The sequence below is a fragment of the Bos grunniens genome, chromosome 22 (genome assembly GCF_055505025.1).
Source record: "Bos grunniens cultivar Pamir isolate PY7600 chromosome 22, Bosgru_T2T1.0, whole genome shotgun sequence".
Taxonomy (NCBI): domain Eukaryota; kingdom Metazoa; phylum Chordata; class Mammalia; order Artiodactyla; family Bovidae; genus Bos; species Bos grunniens.
Genome location: NC_141186.1, coordinates 54,542,268 through 54,559,627, shown reverse-complemented (window position 1 = coordinate 54,559,627; position 17,360 = coordinate 54,542,268). Strand labels below are relative to the sequence as shown.

Genomic DNA, 17,360 nt, shown 5'->3' with positions numbered 1-17,360 from the left:
TAGACGCCCACCATACTGCCCGCCATCTTGGGCAGGGCGACGCTGTGGCGCCTGGTCTTCTCCACCTCAGGCTCCTCTGTGGGCGGAGCCTCATTCTAGGTCTTGCGCAGGCGCTTTAGCAGCATGTGCTGCTCCTTGCGCAGTCGCACTACCGCTGCTTTTAGGTCGTGTCCCGCTGGTCGTCGAGGTCCGCGCAAAAGTAAGTGAGCTTGCAGAAGGTCCGTTTCTGTACCTCCATCACCTTGTTGCGTGAGTGCGTGCTAAGTCGCTCAGCTGTGTCTGACTCTTTGAGACCCCCATGGACTGTAGCCCTCCAGCCTCTTCTGTCCCTGGGGCTTCTCCAGGAAAGAATACTCAAGTGCGTTGCCATGCCCTCCTCCAGGGGATCTTCCCCACCCAGGGATGGAACTCGTGGCTCCTACGACTCTTGCATTGCAGGCAGATTGTTTGCTGCTGAGCCACCAGGGAAGCCCGTATCACCTTGTTTGCCCTTCCTAAATTACAGTATTATCATTTAACACGACTTAGAAACCATAGTTGCCAAGCCAAAATTCAGGGCATATGTCTCAACAGAGGCTTAAAACAAGAACTTATAGAAGCGCATTTATTCACAGTGTAAGTCACATTTGTATAGGTTTTTTCCCCCTATCCTCTCTTCCCCTTTTTATCCTCTGCAGGCATTTCCGTTAACAAATCTTTTGCATGTCTAATCCTGTCTTGGCCTCTGCTTCTGGGAGGACTTGATCTGCTTCAGTGACTCAAAAAAATAAAGGTATTGCTGACCGAAGACACGTATGGCTGTGGAGGGTGCAGCTCAGACGGCTCTAAGATAGCCTGCTGCCAAGCAGGAGTTGACTGACAGCCTGGGCTGTCTGCGGAGGGGCAGGGGCCAGTCTTTCCCTGGCTGGCTCTGGGCAGTGACTGAGTACAGAACCATTCCCGCTGGATAGGTGGCCCCTCTAAGTGGAAAGTTTAGCCTGGAAACTCCCCAAAGGCCTGGCCTCGATTGTCTCAGAAGTGTGCTGCAGTCTGGGGTTCTTCCTACGCAGTCCGCTTTCCCCCTGCTGTTCTTCACACAGGGTCAGACCTGTATTGAAGACGCCTCTCCCTGCCGACTCCTGCTCCCTTGAGCCCTTGATCTTTCACAGGTGTTTCCCTCAGTTAATCTCTTGCACTTCTAAAAACATTATATGGAACAATATAATATGTAGTCAAACTATATGTAGGGTATCAAATAGTTTTATTACTTAAATCAAGGATATACCAGAAAACTGGAATGTACAATCACCCAGTGTTTCCAAAGAGGGTGGATTACCTTTCTAAGTGAGGGTTATCTGTAATAAGAATGGCCACTTCTTATGCCTGCCCCACCCTTCGACCTGGAACTTCCTCCAGTAATTCACAAGGCACCTACAATACAAAGATTATCCTAATTCCTTCCCTTGTCTGCTTAATATGGCTTTGGAATATCATTCTATTCAGGCAGAGGAATGGAATCCTGGATCCATATAGGTTACAGAGATATGAATCCTCTAAGCTAAGACACTATTTTACCCCACCCCCACCATAAGCAAATCCCCCTCCTCATTCTCATCCGTCCCTCCTCCTCCTCTTCAAATGTGAGGATCCTTATCCCATCATGAAGATACAGGACTAGGATATAAAGAAGACTGGAACTGGAGGATCAAAGCTTTGCGTTTGTAATGACAAAGACGAAAGTAGTCCCTAGCATCAAGCTCCCACCAGCCAGGCACTCAGAGCTAGGTGCCACGTTCTCCTCTCAAACAGAGCTAGTCTCACCCATCACCAACTTCAGACAAGCCTGACAAAACAAGACCATTCTGTAGTCATGTCTGAGCACAGGGACAAACTAAGCCTCTGCCCACACGAGAGAAATCACTCAACTAACCCAAGTGACAGCTGTCTCTTCACAACCACGGCTTTAGCTCTGATGCCTTCATTTCACCTTCTGTATAAAAACCGAAGTTCCTGGTGGTAGAATCCTGCTTCCTGACACCATTCGATCCAGAGCAAACCCCTGCTTCCTTGAAACTTCCCACACACCACTTAACACAAGTCCATGTTCTGTTCTAAGTCCCTTGTGCTGAGAGGCCCCATGACTCCTTATCTGCATGTACACAGCCTCCCTCCCTGCAAAAGATCAGTAAATCCAACTTTGTTCTTGGTGGCCTTTGGCTACAGGGCACACACAGGTGGTCCACAGATGATCAGTTCCTGAGTCTGTCTCTAAGGTGCTGAGTCCAGCCTGTGAAAGAAAAAGAGAAGAAAAGAAAGGCAAGACAATGATGAAAAAGAAAGGTTTCGGGACACAGAGCCAAGATGTACATGAATCCTCCAAGTAGGGTTCCAATTCTAACTCAAGTTGCTCTGTAACCTCGAACAAGTCGTACACAACTAGAAATACAGTGAAGCTTCACAGGACTGCAAAGTTAAGTCTGAAACAAGTCAAGGATGAGAGCAAGCCATGCACAATGGCGGGCATGCAAAAAATATTTGCAGGGCTTCCCTGGTGGGCCAGTGGTTAAGAATCTACCTGCTTAGTAGGAAGGTGTTACATAACACAGGGAGCCCAGCCTGGGGCTCTGTGATGACCTAGAGCGGTGGGCTAGGAGGGGAGAGGGGAGGGGATATATGTATAATTATTACTGATTTGTGTTGCTGTATGGCAGAAACCAACACAATATTGTAAACTAATTATCTTCCAAACTAAAAAAAAAAAAAAGAAACTGCCTGCCAGTGCTGGGGACACAGGTTCAATCCTTGCTCCTGGAAGACTTACATGCATGGTTGTGGCCTGTGGACACAACTCCTGAGCCTGTGCTCTGCAACAAGAGAAGCGACCACAATGAGAAACTCACACCACAATTAGAGAGGCAACCCACTCCAGTGTTCCTACCTGGAGAATTCCAGGGACAGAGGAGCCTAGCGGCATCCAGTCCATGGGGTCACAAAGAGTCGGACACGACTGAGCGACTAACACATATTGTACAACATGAGGAATATAGCCAATGTTTTATAATAATTATAAATGGAGTTAAATCTTTAAAAATTGTGAATCACTATATTGTACACCTGTAACTTACATAATTTTGTATATCAACTGTACTTTAATTAAAAGAGAAATGCACAGAGCTTTTAGGAGCAAAAAGAGACCAATAATGATCGTCACCTTCCAGAGAGTTAAGAGTCCAAAGCTAACGGCTCACCTTTTAACTCGAAGGCAGAAGTAGAGGACACCAGTTAGAAAAACTCATTCTTCTAGAAGGAAGCAGACTAAAGGAACTGTGAGCTCAAAGAGAAGAAATTGAAAGGCGGTAGGAAGGTTTTCTCTGCATCATCCCTGGGCCAAGTCAGCTCGAGCTATGGGAGGCTGCCCGTGTTGAATGGTGCTGCTAGCCGCAAGGTCTTGAGGCCACCCATCCTACCACACGGCTGACACCTCTCGCTGTGTGCTTCAACTGGGGGAGGATCAGCGCCCCAGGTGGCGTAGTGCAAGCTCCAAAGGAGAAAGGGGCCCAAACCTAGGTGGAGCAACCTCTGTCACCCCCAGTGGTGAAAATGTTAACCAGAAAGGCCCTTGGCACAGTGTCACGGGGAATCTGCCCTTGTCCTTGACTAGGGGTCCGGCAGTGTCCTTACTCACATGCTGGTGGCCTTAAACCTGGACTTCCGCACCCTGTGGAGGGCCCCAGGTTCCTCACCTGTACCTGGATGTGATGGGAAGCTTCTTTGCATGCAGCAGGCTTCCCAGGTAGCGCTAGTGGTAAAGAACCTGCCGGCCAATGCAAGAGACATAAGAGACACGGGTTTGATCCCTGGGTGGGGAAGATCCCCTGGAGGAGCGCATGGCAACCCACTCCAGTATTATTGCCTGAAGAATCCCATGGACAGAGGAGCCTGGAGGGACATGACTGAAGTGACTTAGCACTCATGCACAAGGCGGCCCAGGGTGTGGGTCCTGATTCTCAGCTGGCTCACTGGGTCTCAGGATACTGGCAGGTGGCCTGGAGGGAGGCTGCCAGGAGGCTAAGTGAGCCGACCTCCCCCTCGAGTAGTCCCCCTGCCTCTCCCTTCCCCTCGGGCTCCCCTCCCCACACCTCGCTCACAACCTCCCCCTTCTCTGGACCCCTGCTGCTGCTGCTGGAACTCTTTTGCAACCCCATGGACTGTAGCCCTCTAGGCTCCTCTGTCTATGGGATTTCCCAGGCAAGAATACTGGAGTGGGTTGCCATTTCCTTCTCCAGAGGATCTTCCTGACCCAGGGATCGAACCCATGTTTCCTGTGTTGCAGGCAGATTCTTAACCGTGAGCCACCAGGGAAGATCTCTGGACCTCTGGCTCCCTCAGTTCTCCTCAAGGTCCTTCTCATTCTCTGGGCCCCTCAGGCCTAGGAATTCTTTGCCTTAATTGTCCCCATGTGGTCCACTTTAAACATAGTTTAAAATGATGGCTTAGAAGTGGGAGGCAGGGCAGAGAGCCAGGCAGTTGGTTTAAAAATATGTCTCAAGATATGTCTCATCCCCGCCCCCCAGGGAGATGGGGTGGAAGGAAGGGGGTTGGGGGGATGAGTCTGGCCTCAGACCCTTGCCTCACAATCCAAAGATGAGAGTTTTGCTTTTCAAGCTAGAAGACCTGGAAGGATTGGTAACTGAGGTAATCCAGGATCGTTGGATGGGTGGGGATTTTTGTCGTTGCTGTCATTTTGAAGGCAGTCCTTGAACACGTGTGGGAGGAAGGTGCTCCCCTGAGCACAAACAGTCCTTTATTTAATGGTCCCCTTGTGACAGGAGCCCTTTCACTGGAATTTGCTGGAAGAACTTGACCAACCGAGGAGACAGAGCTCAATTCCCTTCCCTTGTCCTCAGGTCACCCCCTATTTAGCATCTGAGAATGGCTGTTCAGAGAGGAGGACAGTGTTTGTTCTGCAGAAGCTCAGCCCTAGCACAGCCATGATCTTCAGAAACCCTCTTTCTAATTTTCTGGGCCTTCAAAGAACTCGGGAAAGGGGACCTGGAAAATGACAATTCAAGAACTTGAGATGGGACTAAAGCATTGTAGATGACCCTGCCCTTCTCAACCCCAAACTCTGGGTCTGCTGAGTTAGATCCAGGAAGCCCCAGGGTTCCACCCTCCCCAGCTGAGGCTGTTTGGTCCCTTTTATTCCTCGGTGGCCTGGAAGTGTGTTTCGTCTCCAGTTCAGGTGAGAGAATAGTAGGCTGCTGTTCCTAAAATGGCAGTAGTTCTGTGCAAAGATCTGGAATCGAGGTTAAATCTTGGGGCGACCTGTGTCTTACAGGCACAGGATCTAGAACATTCTAGCACTCCAGTCCTCAGCATTCCTGAGGGCCACGACAGAGAGCATGGTTTTCTAAGTATCCTCAGCGAAAAGTTCTTTGTGTAAGAATATTACCGAGAGGGCTCCCCCTCAGGGCTCAGGGGTAAAGAATCCGCCTGTCAAAGCAGGAGACGCAGGTTTGATATCTGGTCTGGGAAGGTCTCACATGCTTCAGAGCATCTAAGCCCACGAGCCATATCTATTGAGCCTATCCTCTAGAGCCTGGGAGCCCCAGTGGCTGAGGCCGTGTCCCAGGACTACTGAAGGAAGCCCCTGTGTCTAAGGCCCGGCTCCACAGCGAGAGAAGCCAGCACAGTGAGACCCCTGCACATGGCAACTGGAGAGGAACCCCCCCCCCCCCCGGTGCCACTAGAGAAAAGTCAGGCAGCAACAAGGACTCTGCACAGCCAAAGGTAATAAATAAATAAAATTACCAAAATGAAAAAAGCATATAGCTGAGGAATCAGCACAATATGTATTGCTTGGTTTATAGATGAATGAAGCTTGTTTACTAAATACTTGCAATGTGGTCTGTTGCCTCAGGAGCAGAGCGAGAAGCAAAACATTAGTTGGGAAAAGTGACTAAAAATTGGCAAAGAACTCACCATATTTTATGACTGCCTCTCCAGCCAAGCCTCACAATTCATTCCTCTTCTGGTTTAGAAATGTCTTAACCACTCAAGAAAGGAGCTAATGGAACCGAGACATCCAGCGCCTCACTTGGTGAAGTGCTTGTTGAATGAATGAGCAGATGTTGCCACCGAAGGTTCGTCGTCTCCTCTCCTCCCCTACGCTGTGTCTCAGCCCTCCCTCGTAGCACTTTATATGGTAACTTCTTCTCCACCAGCACTCAGCCTGAGCATACTGTCTTACACAGAAAAGTCGCTTAGTGTGTCTGCCTCCTTGTGACCCCATGGACTATACAGTCCATGGAATTCTCCAGGCCAGAATACTGGAATGGGTTCCCTTCTGCAGGGGATCTTCCCATCCCAGGGATCGAACCCAGGTCTCCCACAATGCAGGTGGATTCCTTACCAGCTGAGCCACCAGGGAAGCCCACACTTAAGTCTTACACATAATCCCACACTTATGTCTTACACATAGTAGGCATTTCATGAGTACACTGAAATAACTGGATTGAATTGGATCCACAGCAGAATGAATACCAGGCAGTTGAGTGCTACCCACACTGAAATTCCTCATGAAGATCAAAGCAGACTTGTTGCCATGTTCAATTATCGCTCAACCCTTGGCAAGGATCTGAAGACAAACAGAAACATCTTGATCTATTTGTGCAAAAAGTCAGCTTGCAGCATCTGTAGCAAGTATGAATTCTCATTTTAAAACTTGATGTCCCTGGCCTGGAGAAAATAGATTAATTTTTTTTTTTTTAACACCAAAGACAAAGGCTTCATTATCGCAAAAGGAGCTTGTTACCCATGTTGTTTAAGAAAAATATAATTGAAAATACAGCTTTATCCTGGATATATTGGACTGATTTGACACTAGACAGTTTTTAAAAGGTGTAAGGGATTTTCATCTTCATTATTAGAAGTACCTTTGTTGCCAGTGTTTCTCAAAAAGACTATTATTTGCAGAAATATCACCGGGTTGCTTTTCAAGAGGAAGTGAGGGCAATTTAACTCCTGATTGGAAAGGGTCACCTCTGAAGTTCACATTTCCCAATTATCCTTCCCTCAGCTGGCTCCCTGGGCTTCCATAGTGGCTCAGATGGTAAAGAATCCACCTGCAATGCAGGAGACACAGGAGACATGAGATCGATCCGTTGGTCGGGAGGATCCCCTAGAGAAGGGAATGGTTACCCACTCCGCTATTCTTGCCTAGAGAATTCCATGGACAAAGGAGCCTGGAGGGCTACAGTCCATGGAATTCCAAAGAGTCGGACAGGACTGAGCGACTAACGCTTTCACTTTTTCACTTTCAGCTGGCTCACTGGGTCTCAGGATACCAGCAGGGGCCTCCTGGGTAGCAGCTGCAGCCATCAATGGGGGTGACTGGGGGTTGCAGCCTTGGGAGGAGGTTGGAGAGCAGGTTCCCTCCCAGTCTCCCAGGCGAAAGGTAGGATTAGTGTTCAGCCTGCCAAGAGCTCTGGTGACACCGCCAGTGGCAGGCAGCCAAGCAATTAATGTGTCCAGGAAAGAAAGGGACCTACGAGGGACTTGGACCCGCCTGCTATCCTGAGACCCAGGGAGCCAGCCCAGGGTTCAAAGTACACACTGAACCCAAGCCTGTGGTAGAATGGCTCTTTCACTCTTTAACATGGTTTTTTTTGGCTGAAAAAAAAAAAAGAAATTTTTTTTTTCCTTCCAAATGATTAAGCATCACAAAATGATTTCTTCTCCCTGAACTCCAAGGGGCAGCCGATACCCTCCCAACCGTACTTCCTAGGCTTAAGATCTGAGCAGATTCTAGTCCCTCCAGTCTGGCTCCTGGATAGGTCAGATCTGAACGTCCTGGGCAATGATGGAGCTGACGCCAGGTCACCAGCTGGTCCCAGGACTCCTCTTTCCGATGCGGGAGCCGAGTGCAACAGCTGCTGTCCCAGGATTGGTGTCGGCTCCCAGAGAACTTCCTGGCCTGGGAGCATCAGCATTGAGGAATGATCCCTGAGGTAGTATGGAAGAGTCTTCCAGGGTGTTTGAGCAGCTACCATGCCTTCCAGTCTTCTCCAGCCTTTAGCCTCTCTCGGAGTAACCTGGGATTTCTGACCAGATAGGGTGAAATCTGGCCAAACTGGTCCCACCACTGGGGGCGGGGCGGAGGAGCCGGGGAAGGAGGCTTAAAAGTCTCTGAAAAATTGCACTCACAAGAAGATGGCAAGACTGAACCACCAAAGAATCTAAAGGGTACTCTGTTGTTATTATTATTTTTTGTTTTTTATGTATTAAATGTATTCTTTATGTATTTTTATGTATTAAATGTATTCTTTTTGGCCTTGCTGCAAGCAGGAGCTGTTTCCTGAACAGGGATCAAACCCATGTCCCCTGCATTGGAAGCACAGTCTTAACCACTGGACTGCCAGGGAAGTCCCAGGAATCTTGAATTTTGACAAGTTTTAAAAGGAAGTTTTTGTTTCCATTTTCTTTCACTGAAAAATAAGATACATTTGTACAGTTCCAATTCAAAAGCTACAGAATGGTATATGGGGGAAAATTTCCCAGTCACCATTTCCTTCTATAAAGGCAAACACTGTCCACAGTTCCTGTTTAATAAGATTTTTTTTTCAAACTTCTTTTTGAAACTTTTCCGATGCTTAGAGGCAATTTAGAGGCATTGATTTGGTTCTACATTAGAGAAGTGATGAGTTTCTGATCAGCTTTAAAGGAGGGATACTTTTTGCCAAAAGTAGGCAGTGTATTAAAAAGCGGAGATTTCACTTTGCTAAGAAAGGTCCGTCTAGTCAAAGCTATGATTTTTCCAGTAGTCGTGTACGGATGTGAGTTAGACCACAAAGAAGGCTGAGCGCCAAAGAATTGATGCCTTTGAACTGTGGTGCTGAAGACTCTTGAGAGGCCCTTGTACTGCAAGGAGGTCAAACCAGTCAATCCTAAAGGAAATCAACCTTGCATATTTATTGGAAGGACTGATGCTAAAGCTGAAACTCCAATACTTTGGCCACTTGATGCGAAGAGCCGACTCATTGGAAAAGACCCTGATTCTGGAAAAGATTGAGGGCAGGAGGAAAAGGGGATGACAGAGGATGAGATGGCTAGATAGCATCACTGACTCCATGAACGTGAATTTGAGCAAACTCCAGGAGAAGCCTTGTGTGCTGCAGTCCATGGGGTGGCAAAGAGTCAGACATGATTTAGCGACTGAACAACTCTTGCCCTCTTTGTCACTGAGGAATGGTGTCCTGTGATGGGGTAGGAGTGGAGCAAGGAGAAAAAGACAGGACAGTTGCTATGGTAACTTCAAGCCACAATGCTGCACACCTCTTATGTGTTTGTTGAGGTCCTTCTCTGGTCTGGGTGCCTGCTCAGGCAAGCCCAAACAGCTGGTGCTGCCCCTGCCACAGGCAGCCAAATATCTTATCACACTGCAATCGTGTTAGAAAATGAAAGCCCATAGTTCTGGGTTCCTTGGCTGTGGACCCCGCATGGCTCATGCTGTGATGCTTCCCCCAGGAACATCTCTTTCTAGGGCTGCACGAATGATGAGGATCATATGTCAGCTTGCTGAAGCTGACAGCTAAAATGAGTGTGGAGAGGACGTGGAGTACAGCGTCTTCAAATTTGACACAATTAGCTAGAGAACTGTCAGCCCACAGGAAAAGACAGGCAGCTTGCTGAAGATGAGACCATGCCAAATTGAGCAGACTATAGGCTATGTATTTTTTTTCTCTCTTCAATGCAGATTTAACAAAGAGTGACTACTAAATCCAGACAGTGTCACATGCAGCATCTCTTCCCCACCCTGGCAGTCACCTTGTTAATAAGTAAGTATTAGGATTTGCATTTTACAGTTGAGGAAATTTTGGCTCTGAGAAGTTAGCCTGTCTCAGTCACACAGATCACGTTTCATGGCGGCCTCTTAGCCAATTCCAAGATCTCTTCGGTCTGGGGAGACACGGTACCACTCTTGCTGCACTTAATGTAAATAATTAAGCCAAATTGCATGAGACTAGACTTACTTTGCAAACAAAATAGTCTTTGATTATCTTTGATAGAAATGGGGGTACTTATAGAGAGAAATTCTGTTTTTCAACAACAACAACAAAATCTAGCATATTGTTGTGGGTGGGTTGTGGAACTCCAGCCAGGCTCACTGCCTCTGAGCCTTTTGACCTCTTGGTAAACTGGCTTCTGACGTGCATTTTAGCAATTAACATTTCCATTTTTTCTCTCTCCCTCCCAGCTTGGTGCCATTGAGAACTACCTGACTGCCTAGATCCTTCTTGGGACTACCTTAAAAAAAAGAGAGAGAGAAGGAGCGCCAGGAGGAGAAGCCCTGCAAAGTGCAGCTGTACACCTCCACGCCTGACTGAGAAATACTGGGGATAGTGATGCTCATGGAGACGCTCGAATCCGACACTGGAATTGCAAACTAGGAAGTTTGTTGGCTTGGCACTGCTATTCTCAGTCCACCATTTAAAAATGCTCTGAGCCCAACATCTAGAAATCTTCTCACTAACGACCCTCTGGACTCAAAAAATGAGGTTACAGTTTGTTTCCCCTTCATTTCCTATAGAAATGTCCCTCATCAGGTGCCTGACTGCTGACACCATATAAAGGCTGGACTTAAGCAGGCTCCCGCTCCTGCCTGCAGCACAGCTTCCTAAAATGAAACACAGCTGTTTCACCGAGTGACTCCTTCCTGGGTCTGAGAGACTGATTCATTAAGACATGGGCAAGAGACTTAGGTTTGTTCTTTTCCCCTTCTTCCATTTAGGCTTTTCTCTGCCTCTGCAGATCTCTTATTTTGCTACTTCTCATTCCAGCCTCTTTGCACAGCTGCCAACTCAACTTTTAATATATGAAACTTATGTTTCAAATGGGAAAGTGAGGGATTTAGGGTATTCTACCCCAAAATATGCCAGACTGGCATGAGGATTATTTTGAATTGAAGGCAGTTAAGAAGGAACAGACACAAGAAAAGCTCTCTGTCCTCCCCCTCTTTACCAGGAAGGACAGAACGATTCTTAATCACCAGAGACAACTCTACACTCTTAGCCGGGAGACAACACCAGAGAAATCGACACAATGCACTTTGCTAAGAACTGTATTTTCCATTTGTTTTCCCCATATTCTTAGCTTTCCACAATTTGCCACTCCTAGAAGCTGAGTACTTCTCCTTTGTCTTGTCACTTCTCTACGAATGTAATGTTCTTTTGTGATGCTGTGTCCGTACCCTCTTAAATCTGAGGTTCTGAGACTGACGTACCCATAGGCTAGAATGGATGTGACACTGGGCCAGGTTCCAGGCCCAGGATTCGAGACACTGGCCTGATTCTGGGGGCACTCGCCCTGGGAATTCAGCCTCTGGGTTGTGAAGTCCAGAAAGCCCTGTGGAGTGAGCAGTCCTTGTGATGAGGAATCAAAGCTCCTAGCTGGTAGCCAGCGCTAACTTGTTGGCTGCGTGATGCACCATCTTGAAAGTGGATTCTAGTTGAGTTGCCCCAGAGGCCGCACAGAGCACAGAGAAGCCATCCACGCTGAGTCCTGCTCAGCTTAGGTTTGTGGCAGAATACACGATTATTCTTAAGCCATTAGGGTCTGGGCTGGTTCGTTACACAGCAGTACTCCGTCTCCCTCGAGCACTTGGGTCTCCTGTCCAAGTGCGCAGGCGCCCACCTGGAGGTTCCCCTCCCACCACTCTCCCTTTGCCTCTGTTCTGTTGGCTGGTGAGCTGCACTGGGCTTAGAGCAGTGTGCATATGTTTTCGTGTGTGCTCAGTCGAGTCTGACTCTTTGTGACCCCATGGACTGTAGCCCAGTGGGCTACAGTCCATGGGATTTTCCAGGCAAGAATACTGGAGTGGGTTGCCATTTCCTCCTCCAGAGGATCTTCCTGACCCAGGGATGGAACCCGAGTCTCCTGCGGCTCCTGCACTGCAGGTGGGTTCTTGAACTGAGCCACTGAGCAGTTAGTGGCCAAGGTGGCCTCAATAGGGGACAGGTATTAGGAGGGTCATGCAGAGGGGACTCCGGCTGCCTCAGCAAGAACAGAACAGAACAAACTCTGGCCTCTGAGTCACCCACTGGCAGCTCAAAGCCCAGCCTGCTGGAACATAAACACATAGAGAAGATGGAATGCGTTGAGCTCCTGCTGAACCTGTCTCAGTCAACAACCGGGCAATGAGGGCTTCAGCTGACCCAGGGGACAAGCTGCCAAAGCATTTAAACAACCTGATACCTCTTTTTTTCTGTATATTTGTTTATTTAAAAAAGTATAGGAAATGAACAAAATGCTGCCTAAAAAGTATCTACAACAAATAAATTATTTTGAGTTAAGCATTGCAGATCCCACGAATCTGTCCTAACCCTCACCAAGGTTATGTCCCATAGACTTCTGCTTTTCCCCCTGGCTCTTCCTTGAGACCGACCCCCCCGACCCCCCCCCGCCGGCCCCACCCAACCTTGCAAAATGGCTGCAGCATTAATCAGTCCTGCCCGAGCCAGGCTTCGTCAGAGGATGGGCTTGAGGGCGAGGGCAGACGTGGCCTGGAGGGCAATCTGCTGGCACCAGCTAGGCTTTGACAAATGTGTTTGGTTTTCAGTGACCCTGAAATATGTTACAGAAATGGGGCCTGAGCTTTAAAGGGAAGAGCCAAGGGTATATCGGTCTGGCCCCTTCAAGGAGGCATGTTTTTGGAGATTGACTTGAGGTCTCAGGAGATAGTAACGTGGCCTGGAGTTTTGAGCTCTTGGTTAAAAGGGAATGGCCACGTGGGGCCCCTGCAGGTAAAGATGATGTGTGTGAGGACAGCCACACTTTGGGGGTGGAATTTCGAGCGCTGAGTGACCCTCAGAAGAGGCCAAGAGGTTGGAGAAGGCAGAGAATGGAGGAGCGGGGCCCCAGTGATGGTTTTAAATAGTGATACAATTTCAGTGAAAGGAAAGGAGCCACAGACCTCCTCTGGTCCTTCCTGGAGGGGCTTTGCCAGCATCTCAGGCCAAGACAATGAGGGTCCGTGGGCAGAGCCAGCCTTTCAGAGTAAAAGCGTCACAGGGAGCACCAAAGACACAATAAAAATAATACTCCTCTTTCTGGAAAGAATTCAAGAGACCTTGGACCTCACAGCATTTAGATGATTGCAAAACTTTTCATGGAGGCAAAGTAGCAAGGGGACAAGTCCAGACAGTGCATTTCCAAGGTGAAGCCACTGAATTTGACAACCCGCATCTATTTTTTAAAGGAGGTTTTGCCACAGAAATATTGACCTTGGGACTGTGCTGACAAGCCATAACACAATCCTTTTCCTCCTGGACGAGAGCAGGGGCCACGAAGGCAAACGCCTGCAGGAGCTGGGCTGGTAATTAGTATAAATGAAGGATGTGGGCTGGGTGTGAAAAAACAACTTTCCTGAAGCACACATCAACCTCAAGACTTGTCTTTTTATGTCACTTGAGGTATGGGTCCTGAACTTTCCATTATGAGAGAAGCAGCCCTGAAGGGCACTCACCCACAGCAACAGACCCTCAGCCTCTGTGGGAGGCGATAGGGAGAGGTGTGGCCTGCAGGGAATGGGTGAATCAGGTGCCCCCTCTAGAGAGCAGCTGTGTGTCAACTCCAGACGGCTATTTTCTGATGAGCACGCAAGTCCCAGCATGGCCAGATCTTCCGATCCAGATTTGTTATGTAAACATTTTATCATTTCAAATGTTGGTGAGTAATTCTTTAAAAAGATGCTGCAGGCCTAACAAAACACATCTGTAGGCTGGAACATTCTGTAGTCTCTCCTGGGGCGGGTAGAGTGTGGTAGGCAGGAGAAAGGTCCATGTGCTAATGCCTGGAACCTATGGATATGTTACCTTACAGGGCAAAGGGGATCTTCAGTGTAATGAAAGATCCTGTGACGGGGAGATGACCCTGGATTACCCGGGTGAGGTTTGTAAGTGAAAGGTCCTTGTCAGTAGAAGAGAGATGCAAGCTGTGGGAGAGAGTGGAGGCCAGAGGAGCCTGGTGTGCTGCAGTCCATGGGGTTGCGAAGAGTTGGGCACCACTGAGTGACTGAACAACAGCAGTGTCACAATGCCATGATTGGAGGCAAGGAATGTGAGAGGCTGCTATGAGCTGGAAAAGGCAAGGAGACGGATTCGCCCCTGGAGCCCCCAGAAGGAGCACAGCTCTGCTGACACGCGGATTTTAGCTCAGGGAAACCCGTTTTGCACTTCTGATCTCCAGAACAGTCAGATAGGAAACGCGTGTTGTTTCAAGCCACCATGCGTGCGGTAATTTGTTGCAGTAGCCTTAGCAACTAATACGAGTGGCCACTCTCTCCTGTACCTTTCAATGTTATTTTTCTAGTGTATGCTTTTGTTTGCTTATATCTTTTTGGCTGTGCTGGGTCTTTGTTGCTGGGCAGGCTTTTCTCTTATTGCAGTGCTCGGGCTTTTCTGGTTGCTGTAGTGTGCAGGAGTTGCGTCCCCCGGCTTCTAGAGTGCTGGCTCGATGGTGGCACACGGGCTCGGCGGACCTGAGGCATGTGCGATCTTCAGAGATCAGGGATCAAACCCGTGTCTCATGCACTGGCAGACAGACTCCCCACCACTGAGCCACCACGGAAATCCTCTTTCAACGCTTCTAGAGGATGAAAATACTCTCTACGTTTCTGTTTAAACGTTAAAGCGTTGCTGCAGCTGGGTGGAGCCACACACCGCAATTCCAGGACATTTCTCTTATTCCTAGATCCAAGGACAACAATGCGACTCAAGATGGATTTTTGCAGAGAGAGAACCACATGCAGAGCAAGACAACCAGCAAGTCTCTCCTCAAAGCAGATGTGCGTCAGTGCCCTCAAACACACACACACTGTTTTCCGGCTGGAGAAACTGCAAATTATTCCCACCTCCCAGAGGACAGGCACATGTTTATCTAGTGGTGGGCAGAAGTCAAAACCCAGCCATCTAATCAGTGAGCATGAGCTGCCACTATGTCTGGTGAGACGAGCTGCATGGCAACCCGTTTGACTTCTTAAATACCCAGGACCACCCAATAAATAATAATAGTTAAAAAAGCACACTGACATTTTCATCCAGGGGCTCCCCAGTGAGAGCAAGGACCCAGGGATCAACACTGTCAACCTGAAGAGGTCTAAACCCAAATGTGGGGCTCGCTGCAGCCCTGTCCTGGGTGATTCAGCCGCTTCCCTCTCATTATGGGCTGGTTACAACCCAACCTGAGTTTAAAGGACATGCCCGGAGATGATAGCATCCGGATCACAAATCATCATGTTCAACGTCTCAGCGGCGGAGTGAGTCCACGTGGAAATCAGAAGTTGGTGGCATTCAGGAAAAACCTCCTTTTGTCCTTCCACACAATTCCTTGTCTTCAGGATATCTGGGTGGGAACCCTAAAGGGCTTCTCAATGCCCTGCCGTATGCCAAGTCTTTGGGTGGGTCCCTGTTATTCCCCGGGCTCCGTGGGCTCGTGGGCGTCCAGCAGAGGAGTGTCTGTGCTTCTGTTGCTGACCTTCCCGTCCTTGGGGTGGGAGAAGGTGTACGGCTCACTCTCAGACTCAGGAGGGGAGCCAGGGGGCGGCTCATCTGTGGCCAGCTTGACGGTCGGGGCCCTGGAGTTTGTGGGGGGTGGGGAGGGAGGGAAGTCCCCTGTGGGCCCCTGGAAGGGCCGGTAGGTGTCCACCTCTGCCTGGATAAAGGGCCCGCTGGCATCCTGCAGCAGATGCCCGTATACCATGGTGTCGTCGATGACGGCATACACGTGCGAGTCATTGTCCTTGCGCCCCTTCTGAAACTTCTTCCGCTGCATCGGCATCTGGGTGTTGACGTTCCCGTTGTAGATGCCTACAGCCGGGCCCTTGGTGATCTTCTTTTTCTTACTGAGGGAGGGAAACAGACAGAAGTCAGGAAGAATGTGACCTCAGAGGCCCATCAACTGTATGTCCCTACTGGAATGTATAATAGATCCTTCAGGGTCAATTATACCCATGTCTCCCCGAGTCCCTCAGGTTGCTTTAGCATTTGAAATGGAAATTGCTGTCCTCAGAGAACATTTAGGAGGGACCAACTCTGTCTCCAGTTTTTAAGGTGGAAACTTAAGGAGCAGAGAGTGGTGTAGAGTGGGCATTCTCAACACCATCTGTGCCTCCATTTGCTTTGATTACTCCCGTGGTGTCCAAAGGTGGAGGGTCTGATAATACCCTTTCCTTGCAGAAATGGGCATGCCCAGGCCAGCCTCCCATGACTTTGAATTCTTTCCTGTAGCTAACACTTCAGCTCACTTTTGCACGTGTACAAGCCACGTCCATTTCGATTCTAAATGACAGCACACAAGACTCAGGATGGAAGGTTGTATCTTAGTTTTTAGTTGGAGTTGGGGACAGTTTGGACTCAGAAGGAGCAGAGGGAGCCAGTCCCTTCAGCAGTAACCTCCAACAGAGGAAAGAGCAACCAACAAGACAAAAGTCAGCCCAGGGTGCCCGACTCCCCCCGCCACCAGTGACGCTTGGTTTGTAATGTTCTTTGGTACTTGGACGTGGACAGGCATTAGCACTCCCTGCCTCAAAAACAAAGCCTCGCTGTCCATCTCCACCAGTGAAAAGCGGGGTAGGCTGACTTTTTAGCCAATCAGAGATTCAAATGGAGGATATTAGCTCAATCAGCATAAGGGATCACATAACGCAGTTCGCTGGCTGGCGGTTCGCTAATGATGAACCCGGACTTTTCTGAGATAAAAATAAATCCAGCACATGTAGCTTGTAACGCTGGGTTCCCCGGCCAGAACAACGGGCTGCCAGGGCTCCAGCCTGAAGTCCTGTAATGATGACCTCCCGTGTGCTCCTACAGCGCCGTTCTTGTCCCCACTAAGCTCTTCTGTCTCCTGTGTATCCCCAACACCTCATTTGGTTCCTAAGGCCCAGAAGACCCTCAGGAAATACATGCTTTTTAAAAAAAATTTTTTTACTTGGCTGTGCCAGGTCTTCATTGCAGCAGACGGAATCTTTAACTGTGGCATGTGGGATCTAGGTCCCTGACTAGGGATCGAACCCAGGGCCCCTGCATTGGGAGCGTGGAGTCTTAGCCACTGGACCACCAGGGAAGTCCCAGGAAATACATGCTTAAGGAACAAGTTCAACAGCACTGTCTGCCCTTCTTCCCCCTTACAGAAGCCGCGTTCCCTCCCACCCTAACTTGGGGATGGAGGAGCCTTATGTAAATCTGCCAGCCAGTAGCCTCCCCCACAGCAAGGAGGGGGCTGAGGATTCTCAGGCCCGGACTGGGGCACTTTAGGGATGGAGGCAAGTGCAGGTCCCTCCCCTCCCTGCCCAATTCCCTCCTGGGCAGGAAGCTGGCTCTCAGTAT

General features: G+C 49.0%; 1 protein-coding gene and 2 long non-coding RNA genes across 5 annotated transcripts in view; 1 reads left to right on the top strand and 2 right to left on the bottom strand.

Moving 5' to 3' along the window:
- Window positions 1–125: 125 nt before the first annotated feature.
- LOC147348643 (uncharacterized) lies at window positions 126–12,329 on the top strand. The gene is made up of 4 exons (XR_015151802.1): window positions 126–199; window positions 6,020–6,122; window positions 9,734–9,815; window positions 10,235–12,329. It is a non-coding gene; the product is annotated as an uncharacterized LOC147348643 (long non-coding RNA).
- LOC147348644 (uncharacterized) lies at window positions 587–3,873 on the bottom strand. The gene is made up of 2 exons (XR_015151807.1): window positions 2,801–3,873; window positions 587–2,266 (listed from the first exon to the last, which is right to left on the bottom strand). It is a non-coding gene; the product is annotated as an uncharacterized LOC147348644 (long non-coding RNA).
- The window catches only part of CDCP1 (CUB domain containing protein 1), a 56,584-nt gene continuing 51,458 nt past the window's right edge, over window positions 12,235–17,360 (bottom strand). For all 3 annotated transcript variants that reach the window (XM_086368451.1, XM_086368453.1, XM_086368452.1), the window contains one exon: window positions 12,235–15,877. In XM_086368451.1, the coding sequence (XP_086224577.1) occupies window positions 15,445–15,877 (433 nt within the window). In that variant the 3' untranslated portion in view covers window positions 12,235–15,444. The remainder of the gene's footprint in view (window positions 15,878–17,360) is intronic.